At 36.8% G+C, this 20,061-nt stretch overlaps 2 protein-coding genes across 4 annotated transcripts; both read right to left on the minus strand.

Moving 5' to 3' along the window:
• Window positions 1-169: 169 nt before the first annotated feature.
• pfkma (phosphofructokinase, muscle a) lies at window positions 170-10,143 on the minus strand. Its single transcript, XM_059527985.1, has 22 exons — window positions 9,912-10,143; window positions 9,034-9,107; window positions 8,877-8,954; window positions 8,564-8,753; window positions 6,552-6,717; window positions 6,403-6,447; window positions 6,098-6,206; window positions 5,270-5,365; window positions 5,061-5,153; window positions 4,841-4,966; window positions 4,199-4,263; window positions 4,045-4,108; window positions 3,694-3,840; window positions 3,067-3,137; window positions 2,896-2,983; window positions 2,625-2,777; window positions 1,885-2,049; window positions 1,741-1,802; window positions 1,471-1,582; window positions 1,280-1,379; window positions 601-706; window positions 170-501 (listed from the first exon to the last, which is right to left on the minus strand). The coding sequence occupies exons 1-22, from the start codon at window positions 10,000-10,002 to the stop codon at window positions 348-350; spliced, it is 2,355 nt and encodes a 784-aa protein (XP_059383968.1). The 5' UTR covers window positions 10,003-10,143; the 3' UTR covers window positions 170-347.
• A 469-nt stretch (window positions 10,144-10,612) lies between these two features.
• On the minus strand, window positions 10,613-20,003 carry troap (trophinin associated protein). Of its 3 annotated transcripts, none has more exons than XM_059527987.1 (18): window positions 19,848-20,003; window positions 19,553-19,627; window positions 18,605-18,818; window positions 17,807-18,326; window positions 17,538-17,644; window positions 17,369-17,414; window positions 17,148-17,287; window positions 16,974-17,037; window positions 16,613-16,722; window positions 16,467-16,530; window positions 14,743-14,873; window positions 14,597-14,660; window positions 14,446-14,513; window positions 14,181-14,279; window positions 13,998-14,105; window positions 13,590-13,902; window positions 11,095-11,270; window positions 10,613-11,000 (listed from the first exon to the last, which is right to left on the minus strand). In XM_059527987.1, exons 2-18 carry the CDS (start codon window positions 19,606-19,608, stop codon window positions 10,926-10,928), a joined length of 2,355 nt encoding a protein of 784 aa, XP_059383970.1. In that variant the 5' UTR covers window positions 19,609-19,627; window positions 19,848-20,003; the 3' UTR covers window positions 10,613-10,925. The 3 variants fall into 3 exon arrangements, with proteins under 3 accessions (XP_059383970.1, XP_059383971.1, XP_059383972.1); XM_059527988.1 differs by having other exon boundaries at window positions 19,553-19,738; window positions 19,838-19,962; XM_059527989.1 differs by lacking the exons at window positions 10,613-11,000; window positions 11,095-11,270 and adding an exon at window positions 12,079-12,569.
• Window positions 20,004-20,061: the final 58 nt, after the last annotated feature.

The following is a 20,061-nucleotide window of genomic DNA, read 5'->3' on the forward strand; positions in this document are numbered from 1 at the left end:
ATGGGGTCAGCTGTTCATACTTTTATATATTTAATGGAATACATATTTTATATACATATGAAATAGTGGTTGCTTGTGTGCGTTATCCTGAAATATTTACTTGGCTTAATTACCAGGCTTAGTTTTTTCATTCCCTCCTAAATTAAAAAAAGAAAAAGAAAAAAGAAAACCAAGGGCATTTAATAAGATTTTTTTTAATTTGCATGTTGCAACAGCATTACCGTAAATATGATAAATACAAACAAATCGAAAGAATAAGACATAGACAGATGAACAAATAATTTAAATAAATAAATCAGTCATGTCATATCTTTGTTGTATCTGTCTGTCCTCATTTTTGCTCATGATTACTTTGTGAGAGTCATGTGCACTGGGGGCTTCTTGCTGATGACATGCTCCATAAGAGCGTGTTCAGAGGTGTCCAGACTAATCTGGTACTTGGCCAAGATCTTCATAATAGGCCTCAGCTTCAACCACCACTGGTTCTTCGGAATACGGTGTCTGAGGGAAAGAGATAAGGGAGGGAAATCATGAATGATTTGAGTCACAAACTTAGGAATGACATACATTAAATGGCACATGATGATGCAAGATTCTTACTCAAAATCTGTTTCTTCTTTCAGATCAGCCAGAGGCTGTAACACCAGTCCTCTCTTCCTCATGCCCAACACACATGCAGAGTCTGGGGTGTTGGCAAAGATTCGCCCTGTACAGACAGTCAAAAGGGAAGGGTCCTGGTTACTGACAATTAATTGATTAAGTAAAAGGATAATGATTTGTCAGCAGTTCACTGTTGGAAACAAATAATAATAATAATAACAAAAATAATATTTTTTAGACTGGCTGAGTGAACATGATTACATAGAAACTCACCAAATAAATAAATGTGTACATTAAATACTGATTTGATTAAAAGTCAATAAAAGTTTTCGAAAGAAGACTCAAGTTTCTTTGTTGAAGTTGAACAGAAACTTTAAAAGAACAACACCTATTTGAAACAAAAATAATCATGCAACGTTATGGATGTCTTTACCTTCACTTTTGTTTAATTTAATGTTTCCATGCATGATTTTTGTTTAGCTTTTTGACTCTAAACTTTTATATATCATCTTAGAGCTTCAGCTAGAAATTGTCCATTCAAGTGTACAAAAAGATCAGCCATAACAACAAGATTAAAAGTATTGAAATCAGCAGTGATTTTGAGCAGACTGATATACAGTGTTGCTATAGCATGGACGATTAAAAATATAAAGAAATAATAAAGCGCATAGTTTCTCACCATGTCTATAACACTCCTTCAGCTTCTCAGTGAGCCAGAGAACAGCCTTAGCACCCATCTTGGTAGCAAAGTTTCTATCAAAAGGAGTTGGGGTGCCACCCTAGAAAAATAACATTTGTTAGACAAAATACAACTCCTGATGAAGGTACATTCTTGATTTTTATTCAAATAAAAAGTGTATTATATCTAACCTGCTGCATATGGCCAAGGACATTCTTACGACAATCAAAAACACCTTTTCCTTCCTCTGAATACAGGTTGAAGATGAAATCAGTGGTGTAGTTGGAATTGCAGTTTTCATTTCTGCAAGACATGTTAGTTGAAAGGTGTTTGACTATTCATGTTCCACTAAGATTCACTGATGCATGCTGTTGACAGAAGTCATTCCTTTAATCACTCTCACCTCAAAAGTAAAAACACACTAAACTGGTGTTCACAATCAAATACACTGAATGACAAACCTAAGTATTAGGCCTCTCTTAACAGTGGTCTTCATCTTCTCAGTGAGATGTTCCACATTTCTCTGCAAATCCAAATAGAGTGGTTTTGTTTAATCCACTTTGAGTGATATCAGTTATTCTTATGACATTTGAGTTGTTTGTTACCTCTAAGTCACGGATGCCAAACTTCTCTTCATATATATAAGCAGCATCAGCTCCTGCAGAGAGACCAGCCATGGTGGCCAGATAGCCGCAGTATCCTCCCATAGTCTCGATGATGAACACACGCCGCTTGGTTCCTGCTGCCGACTGCTTGATCCTGTCACAGGTCTACAGAAGCCAATTAGAGAACAACCAAATACTATGAATGCACCAGTATTACAATTCTGACAACAATTTGAATAACCAATAAATAGGCATTTAGTTGGAATTAATTAAAAATAAAACAGGCAAGACATTGCAAGTGAAAAAAAAAAAAAAAAAAGTGACTTTTTTTTTTTCAGTTGATTAATCGGTGTACATTAAGACAAACTTTTTTATTACAATATTTCTGAAACGAGGCATTATGTGATTAAATAAGCATAAATGTCCAGAACAGATATGCGAGAACTGAAGCAGGTTCAAAAAGTTTTTTTTCCAAATAAATAAATAAATAGGATATTTATTTTTATCACTCCATTAATCAACAGTCAACAGCAGTATTGTTTTTCCTCCATGTTTTTAGAAACAAAATGTTAAATATATGTCAAGTAAATTATATATTAACAAATTCCTCTGTAAAAATTCCTCCTTCAGAATATTGATAGGAATAAAACTGTAAATTATTGAAATGTACATAATGAAAAACAGACTTTTTTTTTTTTATATACAGTGCATCCAGACAGTGTGTGTGCTGTATCTCTAACCGAGGTGATGGTGTTGAGGGCGGTGTCGGCTCCAATGCTGAAGTCTGAGCCAGGCACATTGTTAGATACAGTGGCAGGAATGATCACCATGGGAATACACAGCTCTTCATATTTCTCTCTGCCTTGAACCATCTCCAATGCACCTGAAAATGCCTGAAAAGGGGAATTTTAATGTGACCTGAACAGAATGAGAACAGAACAGGACATGGACATCATATTGTATATTATAGGCATTGTATTGTATATTATATCATTACATTTCATCACTTGCCTCAAAACCCCCAATGATGACCAGAGCGTGAATATTGTACTTAGCAATATTCAAGCTGATCTCCTCCATGTACTTTCCAGGTAACACTCTGCATAAACAAAAGAGAGGAACGTTTTGAATATCGCAAAACTATAAATGATGCTAAAGAATATCTACAGGAGTGGCAAGTACCTTTTGGTTCCCAAATCACAGCCACCTTTCCCTGTCCAGTCTCCAACAGTGTTCCAGGTGATGGGCTCAATCTAACAACATTGTGTTAGACAGAATATGACAAAACTACAATGGCTTTAATGTCCTCATAATAGTTTTCATTACATTTTATAACATAGCTACCATTTAAAAATGTAAGGTCAGTAAGATTTTTTTAAAGAAAGTACTAGTTTTATTCAGTAAGGACACATTAAATTGTTCAAAATCGACTGTAAAAGACATCTACTGTATTTCAAATAAATGCTATTCTTTGAGTTTTCAAGAATAGATGAATAAGATATTAACAGGACAAAAGAGCATAGAATCAGTATATCAGAACACTAGGATTTCTATATGATCATGCAATACTGAAGAAATGGCGCTGGAATAATAGCTGCTGAAAATTCAACTTTGCTATAAATTTTTTTATGTATTATAATAGAAATCAGATATTTTAAATAGTCATTATATTTCAAAACATTACTGTTTGTACTGTATATGTATCAAATAAATTTGGTGACCAGAATAAAAAAAAAAATTTCAAAACCATTTAAAAATTGTACCGACCCCAGACTTTGAAACGGTACTCAATTGGTCAATGCTGCTTACCTTTTCCTCAGCCAGACCTTCAAAGCCATCATGAACAGCCAGCATGTTGTGACCCTGAATGATGCCAAGCCTGACAGCTGCACGCACAGCTGCGTTCATGCCAGCACAGGGAGCACCCACATTCAAAATAGCCACATTAATGTTACTCTGATAAAGACAAAGGTGTACAAAGAATAAAACACATGATAAAAAGAAAAAGAAAAAAAAAAGATTTAAAAAAAAATTATAAAAAGGTAATGAATTATAAGTAATACTCAACATTATTATTATTTTTACATTTTATATATATATATATATGTGTGTGTGTGTGTGTGTGTGTGTGTGTTTTACTTATTTTTTTATTTTCCTCACCTTTATCTCTGGGGGGCGCACATGAGCCAGGAGCTTATATGTGTTCCAGTTATTTTCAAAACTCCTGCACAGGCAGACATTTTGAGTTTGTATCACACGTTTATTTAAATAATAACAACAAAACAAAAAAAAAGTATGATATTCCCAAAAATACCTTCCTCTGAGCTTAACGGCATCGTCAAATCTACCCTCACTCATTGCAACAGTGACATCCTTGGTCTATATGTTGAAAAAGAAGAAAAATATTTAAAATATAATATATTGTATGAATACATACAACAAAAAAGAACAAGGGTTGCAAATCATAGTCGGGGCGTCAGCTGTTTAGAATGAGAACGAATGATGCCAGATTCTCGAATGAATTACTATTTGAACTGGCGGTCAAACGCGATTCAGTTTGATTCATTCGAACAGTTCACTCTGATTCATTCGAACAGTTCACTCACACAAGGAATCGTTTGTAGATGATTCGCACATCGAAAAAAGTACCAGGATGTTTATATAAGAGAGAAAACAGAGCACTGGGTGAGGTGAGGATTTACCTACAATTCAAAGTAGGAAATAAAATCGTTTGTCATTGTCAGCGAAGCAACAGCTCATTTTATGCTGTGTATACTGTTTATGCAGTTCATGAACGACTCTCCAGCAGACTATTTAAGTGTGTTTACATCCAAAACAGTATAAAAAAAAGAAAAGAAAAAAGGAGTGAGGACACTTTTGATAGGGGGCCTGTTATCATAATACATTCTAAATGTCAAATTAGGTCACATGTAAAATGTATGTACTTTAAACACACCAATTGCACACACTCCATCAGGGGGAGTCTGACGGCCTGGTTCCCAGAGAGACTGACCACACAGGCAGGAGTTTCTGGAGTGGCTTCCAGCAGAGCCATCACAGCCTCCACACCCATCCTACTGCCCTAATATACAATAAACACCCACAGTTAATCTCTTGTGAAATACAAATGGCTCAGATGATCGAAAAGTGACAAAATGAGAAGAGGGACTACTCACTAGCACTCTGTCAAAAGCTGAGGGGGTGCCACCTCTCTGCACATGTCCAAGGATAGTGGCACGAGTATCATAGCCCAGCCTCTTTGACACCAGCTGTATGAGAACAGATACACATAATTAAAGTGCACTTATAGGCACCGTTTACAAAACTATATTAGAGCATCGTTTTAAGAGCATGGGCTGTATAGTACGGTCAGGGGTTAAGTTACATCTTTCAGCTGGTCACAGGTGATTGGTTTCCCTTCTTTGTTGATAGCTCCTTCGGCCACAATTATCACATTCAAGCGAAAACCTGTTTTTCTGGTCTTTTTAAGGGGAGACAAAATCATCAATCATTATGAACGTTTTGTTTTTCAGTCAAAAAATGTAATTTCTTTTGCGATTGAAGCAAAAACCTTACCAATTTTTGTTAGATTTATGGTTCAAGCAACCAGCTATTTTCCTATTGTTTAAAAAAATATTAAACTAAACAAATTTATTGTAAATAATTCTGTATTGAATGCATTAAATTGATCAAATGTTACAGTAAAGACATTTACATTATTACAGAAATCTTATATATTAAATAAATGCTTTTTTTTGTTTTCTATTCATCCAAGAATCCTGGAAAATATATAAATATATATCATGGTTTCCACAAAACAATATTAGGCTGCACAATTTTTTTTTTTTGGATAGCAAATCAGCATATTAGACTGATTTCTGAAGGATCATGTGGCACTGAAGATTGGAGTAATGATACTGAAAATTCAGCTTCTTTCATCACACACACACATAAACACACAAACATTTTAATACATATTAAAATATAAATAGAAAAAAATATATTTTAAACTGTAATAACATTTGTTATAATAAGCCTAGGTGAGAATAAGAGAATTCTTTCAAAAAAATAAACAAATGTAAAATTCTAACTAAACCCCTAATGTTTGAATGGTAGTGTATTTCATTATAGATGTAAAACAACGTGACAACTATATAATTTTTTTTCTGTGTACATTTCTTGTATTTAGTCAATTTCTTTTTTCATTTAGTACATCAGTGAGTCTTCTACACAAATGATCCTCCCATCCATCATCTGGGGGCATCTCAGGAATAAACACCCAGTCAGCACCACACGCAAGAGCAGTAACCAGAGCCAGGTAACTGAAACACACACACACACACACACACACACACACACATTCTGCTCAACAAATGCAAGATCATTTCAGTTAATTAATTGTGAGATTCTGGCATGTGAACCATATGATCTAGATATTAGGGGGTCTGGTCTCAATTTCAGTTCTGTTGCACACTTATGCTTCAGTTTAAAAGCATACATACAGAGTCACATTCTTACCCACAGTGTCTTCCCATGACCTCTAGGATAAAAGCACGCTGATGACTGTGTGTGAGAGCAGAGGTCACAATGTAAGAACAAATGCCAAAGCAAAATAACAGTACACTGAGGATCTTAGCTAGTTTGATAAATTGCAAATATTTTATGACCTTTGTGCTGTTGTGGTGATACTGTCCACCACCTCAATGATACGATGTAGGGCAGAGTCTGTGCCAATGGTCATGTCCGTTCCACAGAAGTCATTGTCGATAGAACCAACCATACCGACAATATTCAGATGAGATGAAGCCTTGGCCTCCTCCTTTGTGATCTTACCTGCATACAAACAGAGAATATGACTGTCAGTTCAGTTTGGGATACAGAAAAATGGATCAGAAATGACTGTAAAGACATATATAACGTTATGAAAGATAATGTTCTTTCTTTTTCTATTCATCAAAGAATACAAAAAAAAAAGTATCTCGAGAAACAAGATGATAAAAATGGCGTAATGATGCTGGAAATTCAGCTTTGCCTTCCAGGAATAAATTGCATGTAAAACATATTAAAACAGTAAAAATTATATAAATATATATATATATATATATATATATATATACAAAATACTAACACTAATTTACCTTGCTGTTAGAGTTTGCTAGTAACAAAAAAAAAAAAAAAAATCACATTTATGATTTGAAAGCATATTTACTTAATTCACAGCAATATCAGTACTAGGTAAAATATTTAATCTAAAAAAAAACACTAGAAGTGAATAAGACTCTATCAATGAAAAACATCAAACAATATAGCTACATTGCGAACATGAATTTTGAAAAAGACTAAACTCACACAGCGATGACATTTCTATCCATCTCAAACCATTTCAAGTGCAATGTAACAGTGAGGAAAAGACAAACAATAACAACATTACAAAAATGAATATTAAAGAGGATGAAACTCGTAGCAATAACGTTGCTAATACAGGGCTCGACATTAAGCTTTTACATGAGCTTGTCCTTTGGACAAGTAAATCAGTCATTCACTTGTCTGAGTAAAAAAGTTACTTGTCCGGGGAAAAAAAGTGTTTGTTTTTTTGGCACAAATGTAATTTATTCTGAAGCAGTCTAATCAGTGCTCTATCAGGAATTACTTCAATCAGTATATTTTTTATATTTTTCTTAAATTGATTGCTGTTACACTTTTTAACTTTATAAAGGAAAATATTTTCCTAAACTGATTAAATGTAGATGTCTGCATTTACGTTGAATTCTTACGTTATCCTTACATTAAATTGAAATAATAAGTCTTTATGGTTGTTATTATTATTAAAATGAAATCGGTATCAACAAACTCCATCTGTCCAAATGAATAAATTATGTTATTAGATTAATGTATTACTTTTTTGACATACAAAATATGTATTTATCAGGCCAAATATTTAATCTCAAAACACTTGAAGTGCATAAGGTAGTAATAATGAAGAAAAATCTACATTACAAAAATATATTTAAAGGACATGAAATTCACAGGAATAACTTTGCTAGGTCAAAGATTTCCATGGACAGCAAATTAATCCGTGGTAGGCAGAGTTTACACTGAATAGTGACATTTCCCATGTCTTTCTTTAAAAATTAAATGATGTCTGATTATCCAGTGATGGCTAATTTCGCTGGTACTTGTGACTAGTGACAATAAAGGGCTACTACTACTAACGGCTGTGTTCCCCTCCATTTTCCTTTATCTTGTTGCTGATTTCTTCTGAGCGTGATTCTGACACCCCTCCCCCTCTCTGCCGGAAAAACTCGAAGAATCATGAATATATAAGCGGCAGGTTTTTTAGGAAAAAATATAAACGTTAAAAAAAAAAAAACTTAGGAGCATCAATGATTTGTGAACGACTTATTACCATTGTGTTAATAATATGTAATCATGTAGTCCATAAAAAAGTAACTGTAGTCTGATTACGAGTATTTTAAAAAGTAGTTTACTCTAATTACAAGTACTTGAGTTTTGGAATCTGATTACGTAATCCAGATAACATGTAATCCGTTACTACCCAGCTCTGTATATATATATATGTATATATATATATATATATATATATATATATATATATATATATATATATATATATAAACAGATGTTGAAATGATCTGTACCTTTAGTGCAGACTGTTTACCTTTGCTGATTAGATCTTTCAGCAAGTTACTCCACTCAGTGCGAAATATGTTGGCACCAGTCAAACTGCCATCGCCACCAATCACACAAAGGTTGGTGACACCTAGTTTGACGAGATTGGAGGCAGCCTTCAAACGCCCCTCCCTGGTCTGGAAATCCTTACAACGAGCACTGCCAATGACTGTGCCACCCTTCGGACAGACACAAAGAAAACAGACATTCACAACACTACTGAAAAAAAAAAAGTTGTATTGAAATAAAAAACTCTAGTATGCCAGGAATAATAAACTAAATTCCAGCATCTGAAGGCGCACCAGCTGTAGCATCATGGACACACTCTCCCATGTAGCAGGATGGATGTGATCCCCACCATCAACCAATCCCTGATAGCCCTGCACATGACATCAGCAACAATGTTAACAAGAGGTGATTGGCATGGATATTTTTGTTAGTATTCTTATAATAATGTACCTCATGGACAAAGAAGACTTTGGCTCCAGTGTAAAGGCCGACTCTGACAGTGGCCCTCACAGCTGCATTCATCCCTGCAATAGACAAGAAAACATATCATATACAGAAGGATACACAGGGCTACTAGGAAAGTACAAAGAGGTACCTCTCATGCCATTTCATTACTTGACCGCATTGTGGAATGATGTGAACAAGAGTGTCTGAGATAACTTCATTCTGTGAGCTCAGCACTAAAGCTGTAGGTGTTCAGACGGTGTTGTGTACTGTCTCTAGTTTCAACAGTGAGCAGCTGTGGAAAAAGCCTGCTACACTCCATAACCTCGTGTCATTTCAGAAGAAGGTCACTGGAGATAAATTTAGCCTTCAATTATTGAAATAGGAAGACGGGGACAAGAGCTACAGGCTAAAGCTAAAGACTACAAGAGCATTGACCTTAATAGACCAGAGCGAACCAAAATGCTAGATTTCTTTTTATCCGTACATTTAGTTCTGTTTTCATTTAGAGTACATTTTCTGTACATTTAGAGTTTTTAACTCCTTTAAATTTAAATTGAATAGGATAAATAGATAGATAGGTAGATGACATATAGAATTTAATTTCAAAAGTTAATGTTTAGCTCATGTTTATTCATGATAGTTTTAAACCATAGAGAACATCAGCGAGTCATCTGACTTTGAACATAAAAACAGTGTTTGTAACAATATTAATACTATTACTGAGGGGGAACAGCTCTTATTGTGTATAATGATGTTACAAAAATTGCACCAAATTCACTAGAATCTAATTATCCATGCAGGCATTTCTTTGACCACCCTCTAGGAGACCACCATTGGAACTAGCACAAAGTCTAAGAGGCAGATCACTACTTTCTGCCTACCTTGGGCATCACCACCAGACGTCAGTACAGCAATGGCCCGTCCGACCCCCATCTTTGTCGGATCGACCCCAGCTGTGTTTATGTTAGCCATGATTTCAGGTATTCCAGAAATTGGTGGCAGTGGGAAATGGAAAAGTAGGCGAATGAAAGACGTGTTTGCACCGTCTCTCAGAACGAGGGGCTCCAGAGGAATGGGTTTAATAGGACGGAGCTCCAGCAATTCGTGCCCACCCCCTGGATTTCATTTCACAAACACAGACACCGCAGTCACACACTCCCTGACTCAGCTAAATATAAAAGTATCAACTTGAGCTGCACAGTAAAGGTTACATGCTTAATAAAAAGGAAATAAAAAAAAAAAAGTACACCATGACACCGTGTTATATAAACGGTCTTAATGTCATGTCTTATTTTAATATTAATTTAAATGTAACTTATTGATTGAAAACCAATAAATTATAATTTACAGTATATATAAATCACAAAATATAATTTGTTATAATATACTTTATAATAATAAAAAAATTCAGATCTTTTACTCTTCAAAATAAGAATATTCTTAATGAATTTTAAATATGTTTGAAAGCTTAAACACCAAGTAATATTAAACAATTTCAATATTGGACAACTACAAATAGTACAATAATTGTAATAGTACAATTCAGGAAAAAAAAAACAATTTATAAAGACCAAGCTTAATGTAAAACTGTTTATATAGAGATTTATTATACACTTTATACAAGAGATAAGTGGAAAGCACACAGTGTTACCAGTCAGTGACAATTCAGTGTAAAAATGATGAAAGTGTTCAATATTAAGAGATAGTTTTGCATTCAGTCAACAGTGAATCCCACCAAATACTGTGCCCTTCCAATACTTTGCTGCTTGTGGAATCTGTATCCAGATACATCTGCCTGTATGACATTTCACATCAAAAGTGCAACTAAAAATACATTTTCATGCAGTCTTATATACACAGACTGACATGTGCAGTGTGTTGTGGGAAATCTGCCTTTATGCTCTGATAAAGGAACCTGAAGAGACAGGATTCGGACGTACAGGAGAAGACAGGCCAATGGGTAAAAAACACTGTAGAGAAGAGAGATGAGATGCATCAACAGATATTCAACTTGACAACTGGTTTAGTGTGCTGTGCACAATTCAAAACACAATGATCACTCACAGTAGATTCTTGAAACAGAAGTGTGGCGGCCACCGGGTTGCCACAGCGGGGCTGCAGTGGGCAGGACAGCAGGCGAGAGGTGTACGTAGCACATTCATCGTCCAGAAACATCTCCTCCAGAGGAGTATGACGCCGCCGCAGAGAAGACATAGTGGTAGACTGCTTGACAGCAGGAGCTACAGATAGATGTGGAAATGCATTTAATGCAGTAAGCACTACTACAAATGTTTAAAGGGGTCATATGATGCGATTTTAAGTTTTCCTTTCTCTTTAGTGTTACAAGCTCTTGTTGCATAAGAAGATCTGTAAAGTTGCAAAGACTAAAGTCTCAAACCCAAAGAGATAATCTTTATCAAAGGTAAGACTCGTCCATGCCCTCTTTAAACATGCCCACACAAGTCTACGTCACGATGTGGGAAGATTTGAATAACTCTGCCCAAATGTTCACGCAAAGAAAGGCGGCGTAACCTTTTATTCTCGCCGTTGCCACAGCCATGTTGTGGAGCCGTGGTTTCGTTGTGAAAACAACACTGTTCCAGAACAGTTCAACCCAAATATTCAGATGTGTGCAGCCCATTTAATGGAGGACTGTTTCCTGATCCTGAGAGAGAAGACCACAATGCCGGCGCTTCTGACTCACAGTTTACATATGTAAAGGACTTGCCACTGATGATTCAAAAGTTTTGAGCAGTGGTTCTCAATTCCAGTCCTCGCGGCCCCCTGCTCTGCACATTTTGTATGTTTCTCTTATGGCTTCTGACGTTTGTTCTATTCGAACGCAAGTGCCCTGCGAAGTGGACATCACAGGATATTTCACTGTGATTACAGTTCGAAGCGAATGTATACGTTCCATTCAAATTGCATTGAAGTGTGCGAGACGTGAATTTATATTGTATTTATTTACAGAGATATATGATGTCACTCTTGTTCATGTTTGATTCATGTTGTGCAGTGCAAATTAGTGAATGAATGATCTGAAGTGAGAACTTCAACAGATTTCCCCTGCTCCGGGAGTAGGGAGCGATGAACACGGTGTCGGGACCATGTCAATGGAAACACAGTTCATGCGGAACTCACTTCTAACAGGCTGATTATCTGAATTAGGTGTGTTAAAGAGAAACATGCAAAATATGTAGAGCTGGGGGGTGCGAGGACTGGAAATGAGAACCGCTGGTGTAGAGTACTACTCGTCATTTCTGAGATCGCAAATGCAGACATGGTTTTATGTTTACATGGCGCGATGCAACGCAACGCTTAAAGACACAGAATAAATCATTATAATCTGTAATTATGTCCCCACTGAATGCAACAAATGGCTCGTTTGTAATGGATTTATTGTTTTTGTCTTGTCTTGCAGGTGTTCTGACCGGGACACACATCAAAGTAAGGCAAGGGCCGTAACATTTCAGTCACATGCTTGAGGTATTTGGCCAATCACAATGCACTGGACAGCCGGCCAATCAGAGCACGCCTCGCTTTTCAGACTGATGAGCTTTTTAAAAAACGACACGTTTCAGAAAGGCATGGCATAGAGAAGAAACAATTATGCACAGTATGTGGAAAATAATGTGTTTTGAACCTCAAACCGCATAAACATTACACCAAATACACAAATAAAGGTTATTTTAAGCAACATCATATGACCCATTTAAATGTCTCCAGGATGTGCAAAATGTCTGCTTAAGTGTCATTGAAGGGTTAGTTCACCCAAAAATGAAAATTAGCCCATGAATTTCTTACCCTCAAAGCACCCTAGGTGTATATGACTTTCTTCTTTCATACGAATCCAGTCGGAATTATACAAAAAAAATTGTCTTTGATCTTCCAAACCGTTTAATGGCAGTCAGCAGGTGTTGCAATGCATCAGTCCAAAAGAATTGCAATAAAGCGCATCTATCCATAATAAAAGTGTGAGTGTGAGGCACTTTTTATTATGGAAGGGTGGGCTTTATTTCACTTCTTTGGATAGATGAACTGCACAACTGCACCATCTGAAAGAAAGAAGTCATATATGCCTAGGATGGCTTGAGAGTGAGTAAATAATTGGTAAATCATTTTCATTTTTGAGTGAACTATTCCTTTAAATCACAACTGGGGGAAGTCGTGGCCTAATGGTTAGTGAGTCGGACTCACAATCGAAAGGTTGTGAGTTCGAGTCTTGGGCCAGCAGGAATTGTAGGTGGGGGGAGTGCATGTACAGTGCTCTCTCCACCTTCAATACCATGACTAAGGTGCCCTTGAGCAAGGCATCGAACCCCCAACTGCTCCCCGGGCGCTGCAGCATAAATGGCTGCCCACTGCTCCGGGTGTGTGTTCACTGCTCTGTGTGTGTGCACTTCGGATGGGTTAAATGCAGAGCACAAATTCTGAGTATGGGTCACCATACTTGGCTGAATGTCCGTCACTTTTTTTTTTTTTTCCCCCTCACATTAGACACATATGGTCATATAAAAATAGAAAACAAAAAAAAGGTTTAATTGGGATGGAATGGTTACCTTTAGATTGGCTTTGTTTAGGCTGGTCTAAACTGGGATTGATCTGTGATCCATTGCTTTGGCCTGATTGCAGTGGTAGTGCATTATGAGATGTAAACTGGCCTAAACAGAGCTGCAGAGGGCCACTTATCCCAGGATTCTTCAGGGTATCCTGAGACTGATCTGATCCAAGTCTTTGGCTTGATGAGAAAACAATGACTGACCCTCTGTGTGCTGCTTGTATGAAAGGCTGCCTGACTGTTTTCTTGTCTTCGTTCTCAGTGTGACAATGATTTGAATCAGAATTTTCGTTAATTGTTGACTGTGCTTCAGTCTGCATGGAGAGAAGTTATGGGAGATTACTTTTAGGCCATCAAGAAACTTACCAGTGATGCATAAATTAATGTTTTAAAGTTAAATCAATCATACAGTTTGGTGGCTGTTCAGTAACTGTTGTGAAGTGACGTCATCTTGGCCTGTCTGGTCATCATCCATCTGCCCCTGGTCCTCAAATAACCTTTGAACGACATCCTCCCCCTATAACACATTCAACACCTAGTGTTAACCTGACCTAAGAAAATACAAGGGTTCTGCATTATGGGGCTGTTTTACCTGCTGGCACACCAAGAGTCCAGTGCTTGGGTCATGAGATTCACGCAAACCTGGGGAGCCCCTTAAACTGGACATCTTTTGGGTAGTACAAAGCTTCCTCTGTAAATATAAACAGTAAATATAATCCTGGAATACAAGTCATTTTAAAACGGATCTCACACACACAGATAGCCTTGACTTTATAAAAAAAAAATTAACTTTGATTTCATTTATGGCAATGGATACTGTACAAAACAAATAGACAAGACTGGTGGAGAATACTCACCATTGACTGTGGTTTTGATTTTGCGACCCGCTGCGGTGTCCACTTCATCACTGGTGTTCTAACTGCACCTGCACCACAGCAGAGAATCATTGGTTTAAAGGGTGGAAAACATGATGTTGAAGGGGAAGAAACATTGGAGAGTCAAACTTACACTGAGATGATGTTGCTGCTGCCACAGCTTCAGGCTTATTCTTTTTCACTGGGACTCTCTGGGCCTGAAGTAAAGAAGGTCACATGATGTGAAACATCTTTATTATAGCACACAACTGGAAGTTGAATCCATCCAAGCAAACTCACAGAATAAAAGGAGGTTCCTCTGCCAGTGGGACAGGTGGAAACTCTGGGTGTTGCTCCACCAGCCCTCACACCTTCATTTAGTAGAATACTGCACAGGGCCGCCGGGTCAGGCGAGAAGGACACAACACTTCCTAAAGGAAGATTTTTTTTGATCACATGAAATTCATGTAAATTTTATGGAGAAAATCACTTAATAATAACACCTAATCTGTATGTGGTGCTGTAACATCTCTTATGCCCAACATAGCTGCATTTACAGCATTTGATCAAAATACTGTAAAAGTAGAATTATTGTGAAATAATACACAGTTTAATACAACTATTTTCTATTTTAAATGTAACTTATTCCGGAGAATGTAGACCTGAATTTTCAGCAGCAATTATTCAAGGATTTAGTATCACATATTCCTTCAGAAATCATTTAATATGTTGATTTTGTGTTGAAAACAGGTCTGCTGCTTAAAGGGGTCATATGATGCAATTGAAATTTTTCCTTTCTTTTTGGGGTGTTACAAGCTCTTGGTGCATAATGAAGATCTGTGAAGACTAAAGTCTCAAATCCAGAGATATTTTTTTTGTTATATCAAAGTTAAGACTGCCATGCCCCCTAAAACTGCTCATTCAAACACGCCCCCACATGGAAATATTTGCGAAATGTCGCCCTAATGTTCATGCAAAGAAAGAAGGCATGGCAGTAACCATGCATTCAGTAACCGCAGTTGGTGTTGAAGCAGCCATGTCAGGGAGATGCTGTGTGTATCTAGGCAAAATCACTTTATTTGGCCTTCTAAAAGTAGATGCATTTAGGAATCTTTAAGATTACTTACAATAGAACAGCAACGCATTTTATGGACGACCGTTTCGAGAACCTAGGAGAGGAGGTCATTCTGACTTTGCTACGACAATCTGGCACTTCTAATTCAGCTACTGGAAGTATGTTTTGTTATTAACTTAAGTATTTGCTATTGAATATTCAAATGCAGAGTTTTGCGCATCGCATGTGTTTGTGTGAGAGAGAGAGAGAGAGAGAGAGAGAGAGAGAGAGAGAGAGAGAGAGAGAGAGAGAGAGAGAGAGAGAGAGAGAGAGAGAGAGACGGTCACACAGTGGAGTCAGTTGTCTTAACCGTTCCTGGCTTGTGTTCTGCAAACACATACGAGCTTCATCAAGGTGTCCGTCACGCCACTGTTACGTTTTTGGGCTTGAACTGATGGTCAAACTAAAGGACATTATTAACTGTCTTTACATTTATTCTGAAAGATGAAGCTTGCGATTATAGAAAGGGGTGTTACATTTCCAATGAGTCCTTGTGGTGTTCAGCCAATCAGAGCAGACTGCGCTTGTCGGAAGGTGGGGCTTTGTAAAAAATGATTTTTTTGAGAGAGGCGGGGCATAAAGGACCAGCAATAACGAACAGAATTTGAAAATGAATGTGTTTTTTGAACATTAAAGCCATGTCATAATGAATGTCAACATATTCTGTTACACCAAATACACAAATAATGATCTTTTAAAAAAAGCATATGACCCCTTTAATATTTTTGTGGAAACATGGTACATTTCTACAGGATTCTTAAATAGAGAGTTCAAAAGAACAGCATTACTTTAAAATATTTTAAGTGTCATTACTGTCACTTTTGATGCATTTTATATATCCATGCTGAATAAAAGTTTTGAGCAGAAGTTTATACACTTCATTTAATGCAAAATGAAAGGGCTAGATTACCTGCGGGAGCTTTGACAGCTGCTGATTCATCCGTTTTAGGCTTCCTAACTGGCACTCTTTGAGCCTAAAGTGAACAAGGTATTTCAAACCTTTTTTTAGCATTCCAAATTCAAATTTTAAGACAACAAATGTGAGCAGAGCATTACAGAGTAAACAGAAGTTGCTCTGCCCGTAAGGCCGGTCGGTGCATGAGGTGTTGCTCCATTGATCTGCAGAATAGCACGGAGTGCTGATGGATCAGAAGAGAAGGCACTTCCTGCAGGCACAGTACATACACAGATTAATGAACAATTTGTTAAAAGTCTTAATCTCTCTATTCTTTTTATTTTTAACAGTTTAGGGACTTTCTATTCATCAAAAAATCCAGAAACAAATATATTAAGCAGCACAACCATTTACTAGTGATAATAAATTAAGTTTCTTAAGTACCAAACCAGCATATTAGAATGATTTTTGAAGAATCATCAAGACTGGAGTAATGGCTGCTGAAGAATCTGCTTCAAATACCTGTAGGGCTTTTGGCCTCTGCTGGAGCTTCTTTTTGAGTCTTTTTAGCAGGTACTCTTTGAGCCTAGAGTGGACAAGATTTATTTCACACCTTTTTCTGCTTAAATTGACCATTCAGAAGTAAAATACCATAATCAGTGTGTGAATGGACACTGAACAAAGGAATGCACTCACAGAATAAATAGAGGTTCCTCTGCCAGTAGAACAGGCTGATGCTCTGGGTGTTGCTCCAACATGCTCCCCCAGTCTCGTTCCATCACTCTGTAGAATACTACGTAACGCTGAAGGGTCAGGAGAAAACTGCCCAGCCTTGTCTTGAAATGAAAGGAGAACTGTAAAGCGTATACTCATCAGTGATCAATGAGAAAAGTTGGAGTCTTTGAAAATGAACTAACCTGTGGTGACATCAATGCCATGACTCTTCTTCACAACTCTTTGAGGCTAAAAGATCAAAATATATGAGCACCAGAGCATATACCAGACTAAAGCAACAACTGTCATGATCATCATAAAGAGTCAGAAAACATTTTGGTTTTATTGCTGAGATTTTCTACAATTCCTAACCAGATTATTGGAGGTTCCTGGTCCAGGGGGGCAGGTAGATAAACGTGGCAACATGCATTGTGCTCCAACAGCACCTGATCCCTCACATGTGAGGACACTGTGCACAGCTGATGAAAGATTTGATTAGGGTCATACACTCATAGTTACATACATCAATTATAAACAGCTAGTGGCTAAATTAAACAAAGAACTATTAATAAAGTCAAGAATGAACATGAACATTGACTTGATTGACACAATAAGAAAAGATCTGACATTATGTCACTCACCTTCAGTGTTTACATGTCTTTGTGTTGTTGATGGGAAACAGTGCTTGTCCTTTGGTGCTTGATTATCAGAATTAACATCTACTTTAACGAGTGACGTTTTACATAAATGACTCAAACCTGGGTCTTCAGGAAACTTAGATTGTATAAGAGTGATGCTACCTAAACGTGAACTTAAATCGGAGTGACTACAGCATCCGGATTCATGTGAAAGTGGGTGAACATCAGTGGAATCTTTATTTGATGCAATGAGTTCATAATGACCGCCAGGCTGCAGTCGCTGTGATTTGTTGGCCTGAGCCCTGAGAACACCTGGTGTTGTAGCTTTATGGCTTGGAGTTTCAGTTTTGGCACTTGGATTCAAGTTCATCACTTTTGCCCCTGGTGTTAGTCGGGTAGAAGGCATGAGAGGTGCCTTGTGGCACCTTGTGGGATCCCTTGTGTTTCTCTGACTCTGTGTGCGTGACTGGGACAAATTGAAAGGAACAGGTTTGGTGCAGGTCCTTTTTTTCTGAGCTTTACTCTGAAGACAAATGAAAAAGAAATCATTATGCCACAGTTATAATAACAGAAAGTAAAAAAATAAATAAATAAAAATAAGAATATTTGTAGCTAATATTAAAGCTGTACATAAATATTAAATGAAATAAATGACAAAAGCACATTACAAAAAAATATATAAATAAAAGTTAAAATAAATTGTAATTGTAATATTCTATTAATATTCATAAAAAATATAAGACTAATATATATATATATATATATAAAAATACTAAAATAACTTTTATGTGGTATCCTTACTGTAAAAGGCCTCTGCTCCCAGCTGTTGTGACTGGGGTTTTGGGAGAGCTCACTTAGTGCTGGTTGCAGAGACTTGGCAAGAATAGGAAGCCTGCTGATGCCTTTGAGTTTACCGACTCCTTTTCCAGTTTCACCAGAAGCATTGGGGTCCAAATTTTCAGATCCTCTTTTAGAGGAAGCACTTTTTGTCTTCAACTCCAGATTCTTCAAGATCCTAATGGCATTGAAAATAATGCATCAGAAATCAGCATCACTGTAAGATTACCGTATCCTGTTTTGATGCTTACATAAACTATTCAGGCATTGAAGTAATAATTGGATTTATTTAAAGATGAATGAATTATTCAAAAACTGAGCAAGATGGTATCAGATCCATTGCAGTAATGCAAATTATATTACATTTAGTCATTTAGCAGACGCTTTTATCCAAAGCGACTTACAAATGAGGGCAATGGAAGCAATCAAAAACAACAAAAGAGCAATGATATACAAGTGCTATAACAAGTCTCAGTTAGCTTAAAACGCAGTACACTTACCAAGGGCTTTTAAATAATATAATAAATAAAAGGATGAAAAATTTGTGATACCAAAAGAAATGATTAATAAAATATTAAGCTACGAGAAAGGTCATACAAGATTCATTCCAAAACATTTTGAAAGACACTAAAATGTGTTGAACTGTTATGAAAACAATGTTACAAATCATGTTTTGTTCTGTTTTGCATGATTTGTTTTATTTGACATAATTCTTTATTTTTGAGTGAAATGTGGAATGTATATTTCTTGACAGGTGTTGTGAGGGGTACCTAGAATTGCTAAAAAACAAAATTAACATTCTGAATAGTTCCTGTCAAATGCTTAACTTGACTCATTTAAGGAGGAGAGACTGAGACGATGTTACTTGTGCAGGAGAAGATTGATATAAATTTTCATGATCAGTTCACTCACCCTGCTTGATCCTGCTGACTTCTGTTCTGGGGTCTCAGAGGGTTAAAGGACGCCATCTCGAGAGGGGTTCAGTGACTATAAACAAGACGGCACTTGAATGGTCTTAAAACGTCGAAATATAGGCTCAATCATTAAAACCTATAACGTTACTACTATGAAACCATAGCAGTACAGAGCGTCAGTAAACTTCAATTACGGAAACAGAGTACTTCGTGTTGTTATGTATAAAGTAACGAATAACGTGAATAAGACAGCAGATATATATATATATTTGTACCAACCCACACATACTTACCAAAGCCTGGGCTTAAGCAGTATCCAAAAACTGCAGCTTTTTATGTTGTTTTTAAGCTACAGGACTTTCCACACCAAGCCACTCTGCCCTCGCCCAAGCTCTAGAAAACACTAGACTGCTGACTTCCGGAGTAGTTTGTAAAAAGCGCGCATTTTGACTGGCTGACGAAGACGTGGCATCAGCCAATCGCTGACCGCCATTGACACTACTATGG

This window comes from Carassius carassius, chromosome 37, assembly GCF_963082965.1.
Source record: "Carassius carassius chromosome 37, fCarCar2.1, whole genome shotgun sequence".
NCBI classification, from domain to species: Eukaryota; Metazoa; Chordata; class Actinopteri; order Cypriniformes; family Cyprinidae; genus Carassius; species Carassius carassius.

Coding starts and splice junctions, on each gene's coding strand:
- pfkma (XM_059527985.1), bottom strand. CDS start 10,002: ATGGCTAACATAAACACAGCTGGGGTCGATCCGACAAAGATGGGGGTC. Junction 8,955..9,033: donor AAGTCTTCTTTGTCCATGAG/GTACATTATTAT, acceptor TGTCATGTGCAG/GGCTATCAGGGATTGGTTGA. Junction 2,984..3,066: donor TGTGATTTGGGAACCAAAAG/GTACTTGCCACT, acceptor TTGTTTATGCAG/AGTGTTACCTGGAAAGTACA.
- troap (XM_059527987.1), bottom strand. CDS start 19,608: ATGGCGTCCTTTAACCCTCTGAGACCCCAGAACAGAAGTCAGCAGGAT. Junction 18,819..19,552: donor AGTCAGCAGGATCAAGCAGG/GTGAGTGAACTG, acceptor CAATGCCATTAG/GATCTTGAAGAATCTGGAGT. Junction 14,106..14,180: donor GACTCTTGGTGTGCCAGCAG/GTAAAACAGCCC, acceptor AATGTGTTATAG/GGGGAGGATGTCGTTCAAAG.